Here is a 15,316-nt window from a genome sequence, read left to right as displayed (position 1 = left end):
TTAATGATGATTCAAGAAATATGTCATGATAAACAGCAGTAGGGAAATACAGCCTCCATCAGTGGCAGTGATTGTCTTTGCCTATTGAGCAATACAGGGCCACGTCCTTATTCAACATGTACTGACAGATGTAACAGCATTAGGCACTGAAATGTATTTCTCATTATTGCTCTGGTGCTTATGAGAGGACCGTGTCTGTGTAGTCTACAGAATCCATAGCCAACGAACACCAAATTAAAAAATGAGACATCTTTGAAATACAAACTGTAATAAAATGTTGACGGTTTATAATATATGGATCACAGGGTTTTGTGGGTGGAGCGCGGTGGGCGTGGTAAGATGAGGACCCGGAAGTTCTGTAGCATGTTGCTGCGTTCAAACTCATGGGAAAGATGGCGCATAAAAACCCTCTTCCATACCATCTTCTCTTTTAGTCTAGTCACAGTACAACAAGGGTTGTGGTGACTCCCATTTTAACAACTTTGATGCCACGACCTGTAATTGTAGGAGTGATGAACAATATGGAAAAATTGCAGTAAAATGTATTGTCACAACAATGTAGTTATAAAACACTTGCACAAAGTCACTTTGCCAAGTGCTTAGATGTAATCTAAGACGTATATGAACGAATGAGTGTCAGCTGAATACTTCTCTCATGACATCTTGACTGCTTAAGTTAACTATAGATGATCAAATAACCGGGGAAATAGTGCACTTATCTGCCCTTTCTTCAGAACAGCACAGGATCTCTGACAATCACTTTTTTCCTACGTGACCTGAATGCATCTTTGGTTTCCTTCTGCAGCAACAATGGCCACTAGCTGTCAGATATGGAGACCTGACCGAGGTCGGTGCTTTAAAACCTACGGAATTGTAATTGTTTTGTTCATGGACCTGGTCTTACAATGTGTTAACGGTATGTATATGGGGGCAGATTTATACCAGCTTGGCTTGTGTACATGGCCAGCTTACATTTGGGCTTTTTGTCGTATTCGTAGTACCGTTAGCTTCCTCCCATTGAGCTAGCATTAATTGGTTAGCTAGCGAGCGAACACTAGTGCACCTAGCTAGTTAGCAATGAAAACATGGGATGCAGTAAAATGCGCTGATTGAACAGTTGTTTGTCTAATACAACAGGTATTTTTGGTCAATTAGATAGTATTTCATTTACAATATGTGAGAGCTAACTGTTTACTGTCCCTGCCAGTTTGCAAGAAGTTAGCGCATCGGTAAAAGTTACTGTTAAGCTGTAGCGTTAGCTAGCTTAGATGTTTTGTTAAAATAACATTCTGTGTTTTGATACGCTATCACAATTACTAGACTTCTAATTTATATTTAACCATAGGTTATTGACGTGTCTGTCTCGTGTAAGGTAGTTTTTATAAACATGGTCATAGCAGATGAGTGAGTTGGACTCGTAACTATGTCTTCTTTATTGTCTGGCTGCTTCTCAGGGTACCTGAGCTCTCCACATGTTGGCCAGGAGCCCCCCTACACCAGAGATGCCCAGCATGGACCTGTCATCACCAGCCCAGTGGTACCTGCTGCAGCCTCAGGTAAACACATCGGTCAATGATCAGCATTAACTATGCTGACTGTAACCTTTGTAGCACAGAACTACAAAAAAAATACAACACTATTGAGCGCATTAGGCAACCTACATCTGATTGGGGTATTCGAAGTCATACATACAAGCCCATGACTCTCTTACATGAGGGAGGTGCAACACTATAGAAAAGGATTCCTCCTATATAGCCTGGGATTATGAACTGCAAATCTGTGCATATCTTTACCGGCACTTGTGTTGTCCAGGATTTGAAGAGTTAATGTCTTTTCAACAGAGCAGCAACACTTTTCTTTTGCTGGCAGTAAGCAGCCTTAATGGAGCAATCAGGAGTGAATGGCCTTGCTCAAGGACTCTTTTTTGATGGCCTTTTTGATGAGGGCAGAGTGTTAGTCATTTAGCTCCCACAGCCTTATTTCCCCAATTTGGGTAGAGATTCAAAGGTTTATTGCCACAATCAGCAATGATCTCAAACATAAAATCATGAAATAAACTTGCATCAAAGCTGTGTTACATTGATTATTCTAGCTACAAAAGGAAAAACACCTGTAACTTTATGTGTGTTGTTTTGCAGTGTCTCCTGCAGATGAAGAGAGCTACACTTCCAAGTGTCCTAGTGGGGGGTTGTGCAGTCGCCTGCCAGCTGATTGCATGCATTGCAATTACCAACACAACTGCACCTACAGGAAACCAGCTTCCTTCACATGTAAACCCAAAAAAGGGGTTCACTGTATCGTGAGTAGCAGTCCATCTTCTGATAGATCTATGCTGCATAAAGGGTGGAAGTCTATACCTTGTTTAGCTCATTGATATAAAGGGAAATGAAACCCAATGTCATGTTGTGCTTGTACCATTTGTGTCAGCTATGAAAGTCGAAGTCATCTTAATGTTGACAAAAGTGCCCAAGACAAATAGTTGTGTGTGGTGACAGAATTAGTGATTTTAAGAAGCAGTTGTGGTGCTTAAATTTGGGAATAGCTGTGTAGTGATGACCTGATGTTTTTTTGTATTTGTAGGGAGAGTCGGGACAGCAGCAGACCAACTTCTCTCTCTCCATCACCTGTCAGTTCTGCTGGCAGCTAGACCCATCCCAGTACCGCTGCTCAAACTCCACCAACTGTATGACAGTGTCCTGCCCACGCAAGCGCTACAACGCCACCTGTGACGTGTTAGACCATGTACATTGTTTAGGTATGATGAAGGCTCTGCTGTAAATTCGCTTATTTTCGTTAACTTCAGTGGGGGTAACTGTGTCTGTCAGGCACCGTAGACATAGTTTTTTGGGGAAGGGCGTTTTACAGGTTTTCTCATCTTGTTGAAGTTTACAAAATGACCTTTTTTGCCTAGAACAAAAAATGTGAATTGCCAGACCTTCGTGGTTGCCCTTAAGTTTCTTATGTAAGGTTACGTATTCTGTTAGGTGTTAATTAATGTGATGATCAACAGCTTGTATGCACAACATGTATGGAGAACAGTATATCACAAAAGCAGCTGTTCTGTGCTGATAAATATTTGAATGCACATGTAGTTGTAGAATCACTGAAACTTTTAATATTGTAGTATCTAAACATAATACTGTAGAGTAATTATAGCAATACAGTTTTCAGTCCTTGTCCTCAGAACTTGGAGGACTATTAGCTTTCCGTCCTACAAGCTTGGTAATTGCACTCTTAAGGTCTATCAGGTGTAAATCAGGCAGATAAATAAAATAGAGAAATATGATATTTTTTTTAAAAATGTATACAACTATTACTATACAACTTGTATTTGTAATACACAATCTGGGAACCAAAATGAAAACGATACTTCACAGAAAATAATGTCAAGTGTTATGTTTTTCAAAATATTTTGTACGTATATTGTAAATGTGTTTTCAGTCATGCTAGTCCACTGAATGTCTTTATTTCTTGTGTAGGTAAAAGACGTTTTCAGAAACGTTTATTTTGTAACTGGACTGGTGGATACAAATGGTCAACAGCATTAGCACTCAGGTAAGCCTGCCACTAGTATCACAATCATGATCCTGCTTAGATGCCTGAAACATTCTTTTTTTTAATCTAATAGTAGCTTTGACTTTGTTTCTATTTTTTCTCATTTCTGTCTGTAGCATTACGCTTGGTGGTTTTGGGGCAGATCGGTTTTATCTGGGCCAGTGGAGAGAGGGTCTGGGCAAACTGTTCAGCTTTGGAGGCCTGGGCATTTGGACTTTGATAGATGTTCTTCTGATAGGGGTTGGTTATGTGGGACCTGCTGACGGTTCACTTTACATCTGAAGCGAAGCTCTGGAGACATGGCTGGATGGTTTGTGCCCTCTTCCGCTTCACACTGCTTCCCTCTCAAAGATTTAAGATCTGAGATGCTGTGTTCTTAGCACGTTTGCCTGCCCAAGCTCGCTGTGCAACACGTCCTCATCCCATCTGCTAACAGGCAGGAAGTGTTTTCCTCATTACACCAACGATGACTCTACCCACACAACCATCAGATCAATCCCAATCATTCTGCGCCCGTCTCCTGTTGAGATTCTGCAGATGGAGCTGTGCAGGGGGATGAGGAGCCAGTTATTATGTCTATCTGGTAAGTTTGACTTAACTGCTGGTTAGACTCTGTCACGCTGATATATAGATAGGTTTGGTTTCCTGTGGAGCAGTGCTTTCACAGACATCCTGTCACCTTGGAGCCATGTGTTGCTCCTCCCCTATTGCAAGGTAAATGCATCAATGGGGGTCAAATGGTAACCATGGCTACAGAGGGTTTTTTTTTTGGTGACAGAATAGACGTGCTGAAAGGTAATATTTATGTCCGGAAAGACAGCATGAATATGCTGAAGGGAATATGTTCAACACATGGTTGAATTCAATAGTTATTTTACATGTTCTTTATTTTTTCCTGACATTGACAACTGTAAGAACAATGCCCTGAGGGTTAGATAAATGATATAATAGCTTTTCAAAAGCTCAAATCAAATGTAAAAGTTCATTGATAAAGTTCATATGTTGTATGAATAAATAGAGCTACTGTATATTCAAGCAGCAACTGGAACTGGTAGAGAACCAGAAAGATCTGCAGGGGCAAGGACTATAATTTTTGTCATCACTTACTGCAATATGTAGTCAGATTTTTGGGAAACGCACAGATAATAATCTCTAGCAGTGTATGTCTGTACATGATAAATGTTGAAACACTTTAAATGTGTTGCACTAGCAAACTGCAGTTACTTGTGGTTTCCCGTGTTGGAGATATCCTGTACATTCAACTGGTATTTTTCATTATCATTCTTCACGTTGTAAATAAATTCAATGTGTACTAACACTGTAAGATCTTTGCTTGAGACTGTGTGGCACAAATGGGCTTCCCTCTCACTACATGTAAATATATGTTTTCTGTTTTCAGTGTCAGGTCATTTTAATCTGTTGGAACACTGTAAATGACATTTTTTAAGTTATGTGAATAAAATTGTGAAATATGATGATGATGTGTTTACTCGTCAGTGGATATATGAGAACCATGGCTAAATGTTTTCATTCACTCCTTGGTTTATGGCAGCGTTTAATGGGGCACAGTTTGGTCAGGTTTTGCAATAAGACCAGTGGATTTAGGAGGCATAAGAAAGGGTGAACAAGCCATCAGCTGAAGAGACTAAACACAATTCTGTCTAACATTTCTATTTGCTAAGATGTTTCAATTCTAAAAACCAGAGAGGCAGAAATTAAATGATTAATGTGGCCTTTCTTGTTGCAGCAATACCTTACACAGAGGTCAGCATCATCTCTATATAGGGAACTTGAGCAGGACAGTTGCTTTTATTTCAAAGGGGCCATGAGCTTGGACCTTCTGCTTGAGTGCTGCTTTCCTTGCAGCATCTGATAGGAATTCAGAGCTCTATTATTAGCTGAGGTCATCTTCACAGATGTCTGTGCTTTTTCTCACATTAAACGCAGTGAGTGGTGCCAGACGCCCATGTTACCCACAGGCGAGTGTGACAGAAGGAGGGAGGTCAGGAGGGTAACCCAGTGGCTGAGGAACACTCCCTTCCTAAACTAGCACTGTTCAGGCGCTTTTGAGCAAGACACTGAATTGCCACGTACGGTGATTAAACATGTTTAACAGAGAGTGACAGAGATACACAGTTATTTCAGTAAATCAGTTATTAGCTTTTACAACAGCACTATTTAATTCACCAATTCATGTAGATATATGTGTGCTCATGCTGCATAGTGTGAGGAGGAGAAGAAAAAGAAGAACTCACGGGGAAAAAAATCATTTCCTTTCTAGTAAGTTGTTGGCTTTTGTGTCGACTTTTCCAATTGGCTGCTTTGCTGAGACTGTCGTAAATTTACTCCACCCTAATTCTAGTTCCTCAAATTTGACACCACCCACTCACAGCCACTACAGCTCCCTCCCACAGACTGATGCAAGTGCTTGTCATATAGTTGAAATGCTCACCTATATTCTGCAAGACGACATAAGTGATTTTGTTTCTGCACCTTTTGGAAACTTGTGGCTTAAATATTGACAAATTACTTTGTAATCCTGCATCCACAAGATACTCCCTACGACTGCTGCTACTGACTGCCCCAGCATGACCCCAGTTGATCTGTATCATACTATGTACTGAACTTCTATCATGGAATAACATTTGAAGCATACTGAATGGATGTGTTTGTACATCTGTGTATATGCATGTAAATATGAGTAAGTGATACATGGATTTGAAATTCTGTATGATAAATAATATGGGGATGGTAGAATACTTTAGAATAACACAGAGCTGAATGCACAATGACATAAACTAACTTCTGCAATACTAAGATCAAACACAAAGGTTCTACTCTTTAACAAATGTAATCACCACATCTTACTAATTATGTCTGGGGAGTCTGGAGTAAATAGATAAGTTACTGCACTAAATAGCTTTTTATTCACACATCAATGGCTGCTGCCAAATTACAAATAATGGTCAGTGCTATTTGCTATTTGGTTTTGCTATTATCTCTCTTTATGATATTCCCCTTTTCTGTGAGTATGAAACCATCCTTAATGAGAATTATATGGAACTTGGTTTTATGAGAATAATTGTTTAATTTTGTGGTACTTATCCCAAACAGTCATTATTCCCACTGTTAAAATGAACATCATTGGGAGTTGAGCCAAAATATTGTCTGTCAAAGACAGATAGATGGTGTCACGACTTCCTGATTTTGAATTGCTAATCATGCAAAGAGGAGAACAAAAGTTTATTCATCCCTCTCTTACGCAATCCCACTTAGTCCCATCGCAGCTCTGAATTTTGGAGCATCGGCTCTGACCCTCTGTATCCTACACTGCCTAACAGATTGTGTCCTCCCATTATGCTCACTCCTACAGGAGATAACATCTCTAACAAAAAGCGGATAAACACAATGCTGTAACCACACGAATTAAAAAGTCTAACCACTCTATAAGCATCCAACTGCGTGTTCTGTTCTCTCACACTTGGACTGTTGCTAAGGAGCATTTGAAACCACCTGAGGACATAACAGAAATTACAGTGCCTATAAAAAGTATTCACCACCCTTGGACTTTTTCCATTTTGTTGGCCGACGCAACATTGAATCACAGTGGTGTAATTAAATTTTTTTGACCCTATATCAGCAGAGAGTACCATTTAACGACATAGTGAAAACAATATGATCTAAATTAAGAACAAATATAAAACAAAATGATTGATTGCGTAAGCGCTCACGCCCTTTGCTATGACATACATATTGTAGCAAATAATGTTTCTAAAGGCACACAATTAGATGAATGTGTGTGTGTGAGATCAAGAAATGATAAGATCAATACACCTGTATCAGGAAGTTGAACAGCTGGTTCGAGTGTTTGCCAGAAAGCATGTGGGAGACTCTGACACAAAAAGTAAGATGGTCATCCAAAACTAAGCTTTTTTGGCCATCATACATACCGAATCCTAAATGAAGCACCATGCTGTCAGGATGCTTCTCAGGGATACAGACCAATCACAGAGGAAAATCTGCTGCAGTCTGCGAGAGAACTGTGGGTGATGATTTATTTTCTAGCAAGACAACAACTCCAAACACAAAGCCAAAGCTAGACAAGAATGTACGGTATTCAAAACAACAATATCGTCCAATCCAATCAAGAATCTGTGACGAGAAGATTGCCGTTCTCTCCATGCAACTTGACAGAGCTTGGACAATGGATGAACGCGGGTGTCCACATGTGCAAACCTGTAATTGGAGTCAGAAAGGTTGCCTCTGCTACATATTGTCTGGGAGGAGGTGAATACATGCAGTGCAACCAGCTATGTTGTGCGTTATGTATTTTAATTCAGTGTGGATCATTTGTAGACATTAGTTTTCCTGTTTGTGTCAAAAAAACCCAAAAACATTCAACCCTGTAAAACTCATAACACGAAAAGCAAAAGGGTAGTGAATACCATTTCTTGGCATTGCACATAGCAAGATACAGGCAATTTGAATAAATTACTTCTGCAACTGGTCTCCTCCACCGTTTTGTCAATTTTATGTTCCTCGTGGAGGGTTGCTATAGCTTATAATCCATCAACTCGCTTATCATCCTCCCATCTGTGCAACCCATTTAAGAAAAACACCACCACATCAGTGTGCCAGTTCTGCTTTCCAAGTCTTGAATCGCTTCTACAGTCTTGGCACAGCAACAATATCTCACTTAAACCTTGTTCACACATTTAAATAAAAAAAAGATTGGATTATGGTCGTTTCAGAGCATGGACGATCACCTCAAAATGTGTCAAAACAAAAGAGAAAGTCAGGCCAAAATTGCAATTTTAGTGATTTATTTGTACAATAGGAATCGCAACGTACAAATACCCCAGCTCAAATGTACAGGCAAGAACATTAGAGCATCTATTCTGCCCGACCTGAACATCCCTCAAACCTCCCTGTGAGCTTAGACTGATGGAAACATATGCCAAGAAACAAAATAAAAGCTAAAAGAAAAATAAATAAAAGCAGCTACCTGCTGAACAAATGAACATTTACAGGGCTAGAAGAGACCCCTCCCAACTAAGTGCCAAAGAGTACTGAAAATACTAAAATTAAAAAAGGCAAAATAAAAACTAAAAAAATTCTCATGTCCAAGTTTAACTGTCCAACCTTTATGGCAGTGGAGCGATTATGGCCTCAGTTTAAATAACATGTAAAAATGGAGCTCACAGTAGACAAATACAGAAAAGGCATATGGTGATATCTCTATCAAGTCCATGTGCCCATGCCACTTACACATTTATACACCATCCACAGACAATGTTGTGAGCTTTTACACACAAGACAGAGGACACGCTTTAATTTAAAAAAAAAAAAAAAAAAAAAAGAAACAAAAGAAGTGGAATTCCCTCTCTAACCCGCCACATGTAGAACAAGTTTAGACAGCAATGGAGGTGACATGGTCCATTTCAAAAGCAATATCAATTTACATTCACTCAAATTTCCATTAGTAAATCACTCATGTTACCATGGTAACTCAAAACGTCGTATAAAAATATAACAAAGACTGAAAACTGATGCACTCAACAAAAATATATCTACACAGTTTCAAATGTGGGGCGGGGGCTGAGCGATGCGGCCAAGAACAGCTCAAATTTCCAATCTATCCTTCTTCTTCTGTGGGATGAGGAATGCATAAGGATGCCCCACATGTCAAGTCTGAGTAGCAGCAGTCTTCCCCCTCTCACTAACAGTGACACAGTGAAAGCCGCGGGTTCCATCGGGACCCCTTGGCAGCCTCGTTACCCCCGGCGGAAGGCCGTCGGCGTTCTGGATCTTTCTACCCAGCATGGGGCTGCCGACCGGACTGCTCTCCTGAGACGCCACCTGCTTGCGCCGCTGAACCCACGGGCTCCCTGAAGGGGTGAGGCTACTGTCTGAGGAGTAGTCTGCCCAGCGACGCCCAGGCTCGGGGCTCAGTCTGCCCTCACTGACGAGGGGAGACTTGTGGGAATGAGGAGATTTGCGCTGAGGACAGGGGCTGGCACGGGGGCTAGACCAGGGGCTGTTACGCGGGGACATACCAGGACTCAGGTGATTGTTCTGGAAGCTGATGCCCGCAGTGGTGGGGCTGAGCTTGTTGCAGGACTGGGACTTTCTGGTCAGCCTAGGGGACGTAGGGTTGCTCTCAGTCTCTGAGGAGCTGCAGGCAGAGTCGTCTCCGTGGTACTGAAGCTCTCGTACTCTGCTGTTGAGCGAGCGACTTTTGCGCATCCCTCCCTCCTCACGTGGCCTGTCTTTGGACACCTTCTTCTTGGGCGGCTTGGTGCCAATCAGGACTACTTTCAACCCCAGTGAACTGGTCCCTCCATCCTCGCTCCCCACAGCTTCATTGGCTTTAACAGCAGCCTCCACCTCCTCAAACTCCACAATGGCACATTCCTCTGTGCCTAGCTGAGTGTAGCGGCCACTCAGCCGCTTCAGGTCAGCCGGCAGGTCCTTCCCAGGCTTCAGGACTCTGACGGAGGCGATGGCGCCGTATGTTCCGAACGCTTTCAGCAGCAGCTTCATCAGCTGCTCCTGCTGAGTGGCTCCTCCTTCACTGCCTCCATTATCCTTAGTGAGAGCAGCCAGCTCTGGCCACCTCTGCAAATCACTTAACAGCAGCATGCGGCTAGGCAACGACTCACTGGCAAAGACTGGCACTGCGGATTTACGCCGCACCTTGCGTCCTTCATCGTTCAGCTCAAGTATCTTTGAGTGTCTCAGCGCGTAAGCAGTTGTTCTCCAGTCACGAGTCAAGTGTTTCACCTGCAAAGAGACAATGCTTGTGTTACATGGGTGAGATGATAAGTGGTTTAAGAGGGCCATCTCATAACCACTGGATAACAAATTTGATCCCGGCAACAGCTTCTCTTTGTGAGTTATGAAGCTTCACTTGGCGAAACAATAACCTATAAGCCTGTCAGCAGGATCAATCAGTAGTGTGTACTGCCTTCCCTTCAGTCATACTTCCTGAATCAATATCTGGACTGATGGCATTATAACCGATTCAACACACCCAAATGTTCTGCATCACTGCGTTACTCAATTCATCACTGTATAATTTCTCATATTTAAAAAAAAAAAAAAAACAATCTCAGCGTTTAAGCCTTGTTTGTATTAAAAATGAGTATGGGGACTGGGATCACTTGTGGCATAAACAGATTAAAACAAAAATCTGCATGCATGAGCCTGAAGTAGCACCAGCTGTTGTGAATCAGTGTGATAATATCATTGCACCCCCAACAGCATCATGTTGACACTAAAAACAGCCAGTCATTGCTATTCAATTCTCAATTTCTCAGCCTCTACGTCATTGGGAATTAAAAATGGCTTGGAGCTTTATCTACGTTGCCGTTTTAACACATCTTCCTCACCAAATATCATGTATGTAAATTATTAGTATTATACATTATATTCAGTTGACCATCAGCTCAGGTATATCAATATATAACATTAAAGCACATAATGAGCCACCAGTGGACTATTACTCCTCATTGAACATGTGATGTGTACACTAGCCTATATTTTAGCCCACAATATTAACTTCATCAGGACAGGGAATTCCATTAATATCTGGTTACGTTTCCAGACTATACCCACGTGCTTTGCAGTGATGGTTACCTTTTTGAATGAAGTGAGCAGCTTGACGCTGACAAACCCGAGTTTGTTGCGTCTGACATGTTTGAGCAGGAAGGCATCGTGCTCCAGGTTCTCATCGGACAGGTAGTACTCGATCTGAGCGACCAACTTCTGGATGAGTTCTGGATCTGGGGGCTGCCAGCTCTCCTCCTCCAGCTCCCCTCCACTGGTCCCGGCGCCGCTGTGTGTGGGAAGACAACACGGTCAGTAAAGACTCTTCCCTATGACATCACTGAAACAGCAGAATGCTTCATATCCTAAACTGCCAACATTACAACTGTAACACATTTCACTTTCATTAATACAATAAGCCAGAGGCTTACAAGTTGTTGGCAGGAATTCGTTCTCATCCTGCCATTTCCTTCTGCAATTTTCCTTTGCAGCCGTTGACAAGCTGTGTCTCCAGCCAGTCACCATGCCTCAGTGCCAGACCTCAACACCAGTGTCCCACTAATCCTGAAACTGCCAAGACCTCTCCATCTGAGGGCCGTGGAGTCACAGGCTCTCCCTCCCACACAGAATATGGTGGCTCACCAAATCAACTTCACACAATTTTCACAAAAACTGGTCCCAACACTGCATAGCTAAGGCTTTCAGGCACAATTTGATCTCAGTCAGACACCTGGCTGAAGCTGTGAAGCGGCACATGCAGGTATCCTTGCAGATTAGAGTGAGGGTCTGAATGAAATTTTGTGGATGACTCATCACCTCCTCCAGCCTCCTCCCCTCCCTCCCACACCCTCAGTCAACAGCTTTCCAGCCGGCTGACCGCACAGCTGGCACAAGCCCACTGCTTCCCCAGGACTTCAGATAAAGACAGCCACGAGCTGAGCTTTTAGAAGAGAACGCCATCACCGTCAACACACACACACATATATACTGTGTAAATATGTGGATTAAAGCAAACAGCACAGATGTTAGCGAAGCTGGACATTTTTTCTTTTTTTTAAATAGGCTGTGATGAAGTTCACTTTCTATTAAGGAATGTGCTGCAATTCTCTGAAGGAATGTTGCAGGGATATTAGGTGAAACAGCCGCATGTGCAAACAGCTGATAATCTGCACTTTCCTCCAAGTTCCAAGCATGCTTCCTATCACATCTTCAGGGATCTTAAAATACATCCAGTGTGGAGAAACGTGCCACACAGGTGTTACAGAGGATTTTTGTGGCCGAGAGCCATTAGGGATCGACCTACAAGCAAACAGACGCCTGGTATGGACCGAGTGATTTATTTTCCCCTTTGGCCTTTCTATCACCGACTCAGTCTTTGCGCACTAGTCCGAGTTGTAGGGAACTTATAGGCCAGAGGATAAAAATAGCAGGCCATGACGCAGGGGAATTAGATTAAAGTGAAGGTGCCATCCTCTTTCTCTCCAGGACTGATGCTGCCTACAGGTGGCAACACTTGCCCTGCTGTCCCACCCAGGAGATAATAATAATAAATAACAATAATAATAATAATCTCTCATGTATATCTGTATCCATTTACTGCCTTTAGTTGTCACTGTGCTACACCTGTCCATTTGTACAGTATATTTCTACACAGCTGGCATTCTTTCAGAAAGACAAAGCAGTCTGTACCCATGCTGCTCATGTGCCGGCAGCTCACCAGCTCAAACTTACTGGGCCAATACAGATGAAAATCCGACGCAGAAACCGGTAGGGCTCCAATAACCTTGACACCCAAGAGGAAACCGTTCCATTCACCCTCCAACCTGAATGAACCCAGGCTGCATGCCATGGTATTTGGGGAAGGGAATACACTTCACCTACATTTATTGAATAAAACACATTTGACAAAGTCTGACAAGGCCATTTGTTTACCAAATGATGGTATGATTGACTTAATTTTATAGTTTACCAACATTGTTCTCACCCCATGCATCCCTGGTTATTAAGACAGTTAACTTAAGTAACTAGTAACTCAAACCTGGATTTGTCATGTCTTCCGATCTCGTCCTCACTACAGCTGCCGCCGAGGAAGTCAATATTATTGGATGACACCTCCTCGGGTTCCTCGTCCTCTGCCGCTTGAATGGCCACTGTGATCGTCACCGTCCCCATCTCCTGCGTGTGCTGATCCACGGTGATTACCTCATCGATGCCCCGCTCCGCTGACGGATCCGAGGCGCACTCCGCTGGGCTCGGATTGGGGATCCCCACGGACCCGCTCATGTTCCTCCTCGGATAAGTCAAGGTGCTCCCGCCCGCTCCCTTCCCTTCTTCTGTCGTAGCAGCAGCAGCAGCGCCTCCCTGGAAGCTTTTAATCTTGCTCGACTCGAAGGCACATACAGGATACGGGGTGCGTAAAGCTGCTCGACGCCTCTTCGGGCACCAGTGATGGCGGAGAAGGACCCAGGGGGCTCCGAAGACGCGCTCCACGGCTCGCCAGAGACCCCCGATCCAGATCCGACCCGACGGAGGGCCCTGATGAGCAGCGGGGCTTGTAGCAGCCGGCGAGACGCAGCCTGGAACTGGTGAGACCGACGGGCTGGAGCCTCCTTGGGCTTCTACTGCTGCTGCTGCTGCTACTGCTGCTACTTCCTCATATGTAAGAGGCTTTCTGCTTTTGAAACGAGCTCTGGGATTGGGCCGCGGCAGCGTCTCTTCGCACTCACTCCCAACCCACAAGCAAAAGCTGACACAAAGCCAAGGGGGAGGCAAGAGAAAGGAGAGGCAGCGCATGAAGGCGTTCACCAAGGCGTGCATATTTCGCTTTTTGTTTTTACACACACACACACACAGTTGTCTTTTTCTGTGAAGACACGAATGCCCCGTTTACATGGCTCTAAGTAGGGGAGCAAATTCACGTGTTCCTCTCTAATTGGGAAATTGCCGTGCCAAGGACGACCCCTTCTCTAACGCCGCTAATTGGATAATAGGCTTTCAGCTTCTGCTCGCAAGCAAGAGACAAGTGGCGCATGTGCCTCAAGGAAGGAGGAAACACATCAATTAATAGTAGGGCCTATATTCATGGACGTCAGACTAGAGATTGCAAACGATAGGGTATCAAAACTCCAGATTAGTTAGAAATGTGTCCCATAAAGGTCAGTAAAATGTCCTTCAGAATTGTATCTATTCCACACTATATTCATTAACTACATTATCATATTTTCTGTCAGGTTAATCTCCCTGATGGTCTAAATGTCCATTCAAATCCTTTTTCTTAATTTTCATTTATTGTACTGAAAAACTGTCACATTTAAGAATATTGGCTCCAAAAAAATATCAATGAAATCATCCATTAAAAACTCATCAATATAATCTGTGTGTAATTGCTTCATGTAAACTCACCCTCAAGTCAGTAAAACTAAGGTCATGTCCTCAGAGACAATACTGAGGACATGACCTTAGTGTCCTCAATGGTGGTTGTGGCCCTGGCCTATGGGACCAATGAAACCTCTCTAAAATAAAAGTGAGAGTAAGTGTGGCGGTCCAGAGTTCATTTCCAGAATCACTGGCTTCATTCATCGATGTGGGTTTTGTAGCACTCGAGCATATGTAGGTGTTCATCTGAGAGCATTATTATTTCAGTCATCTGAATATTTCTCCGTAAACTATACCTCGGGTCCATTTTTGTAGCTTGTTGTTGGCCTCCATCCTAATAGCCCTGTAAATCACCCACACTAATGTTGTTGGCTGTTGCCTGCCCTGCATGAAATATCTTTACTCCTCCCCACTGGCAAGCCACGCTCACAGCTGGTGGGCAGTCTGACTCATTCGCTGCACCACATACAGTGCTCCAGTTTGTGTACAATGCAACATGGGGGTAGAGAATGAGACAATGAGATGTGAGAGAAAAGGGGTGGGGGTGGGGTAAAGTTAAAGTCACTTGTAAATGGTGTCGCAGGCCACTTCCTCTTTTCAGGCATGGTTGTCCCATAGACATAGATAGCCTCCTTCAGTCCTCTTTCAACCATCTGTCCACAGTGTGTACAAAAAATCCACTCTTTTAGATGTCACTAGTGGTGGACAAAAAAAGGCTCCTCTCAGTATAATACAATGCAGTGCATTCTTAACAAAAACTGAAGAAGACCTCATGAAGCAGTATGTCATGTCTTACAGGGCTGTTGTATTGGAATTAATTAAATCTGTCTAGGTGTGC

General features: G+C 43.0%; 2 protein-coding genes across 2 annotated transcripts; one reads left to right on the top strand and one right to left on the bottom strand.

Annotated features, from left to right (window-relative positions):
- Positions 1-810: 810 nt before the first annotated feature.
- On the top strand, positions 811-5,001 carry tm2d3 (TM2 domain containing 3). Its single transcript, XM_070907893.1, has 6 exons — positions 811-916; positions 1,455-1,556; positions 2,139-2,299; positions 2,581-2,755; positions 3,480-3,555; positions 3,672-5,001. Exons 1-6 carry the CDS (start codon positions 811-813, stop codon positions 3,835-3,837), a joined length of 786 nt encoding a protein of 261 aa, XP_070763994.1. The 3' UTR covers positions 3,838-5,001.
- Positions 5,002-9,120: 4,119 nt separating this feature from the next.
- larp6a (La ribonucleoprotein 6, translational regulator a) lies at positions 9,121-13,920 on the bottom strand. Its single transcript, XM_070909869.1, has 3 exons — positions 13,142-13,920; positions 11,194-11,392; positions 9,121-10,338 (listed from the first exon to the last, which is right to left on the bottom strand). Exons 1-3 carry the CDS (start codon positions 13,918-13,920, stop codon positions 9,241-9,243), a joined length of 2,076 nt encoding a protein of 691 aa, XP_070765970.1. The 3' UTR covers positions 9,121-9,240.
- Between the last annotated feature and the right edge of the window lie 1,396 nt (positions 13,921-15,316).

This window comes from Enoplosus armatus, chromosome 1, assembly GCF_043641665.1.
Source record: "Enoplosus armatus isolate fEnoArm2 chromosome 1, fEnoArm2.hap1, whole genome shotgun sequence".
Lineage (NCBI taxonomy): Eukaryota > Metazoa > Chordata > Actinopteri > Centrarchiformes > Enoplosidae > Enoplosus > Enoplosus armatus.
The sequence above is the reverse complement of the archived record's forward strand: the minus strand, read 5'-3'. Positions and strand labels throughout refer to the sequence as shown.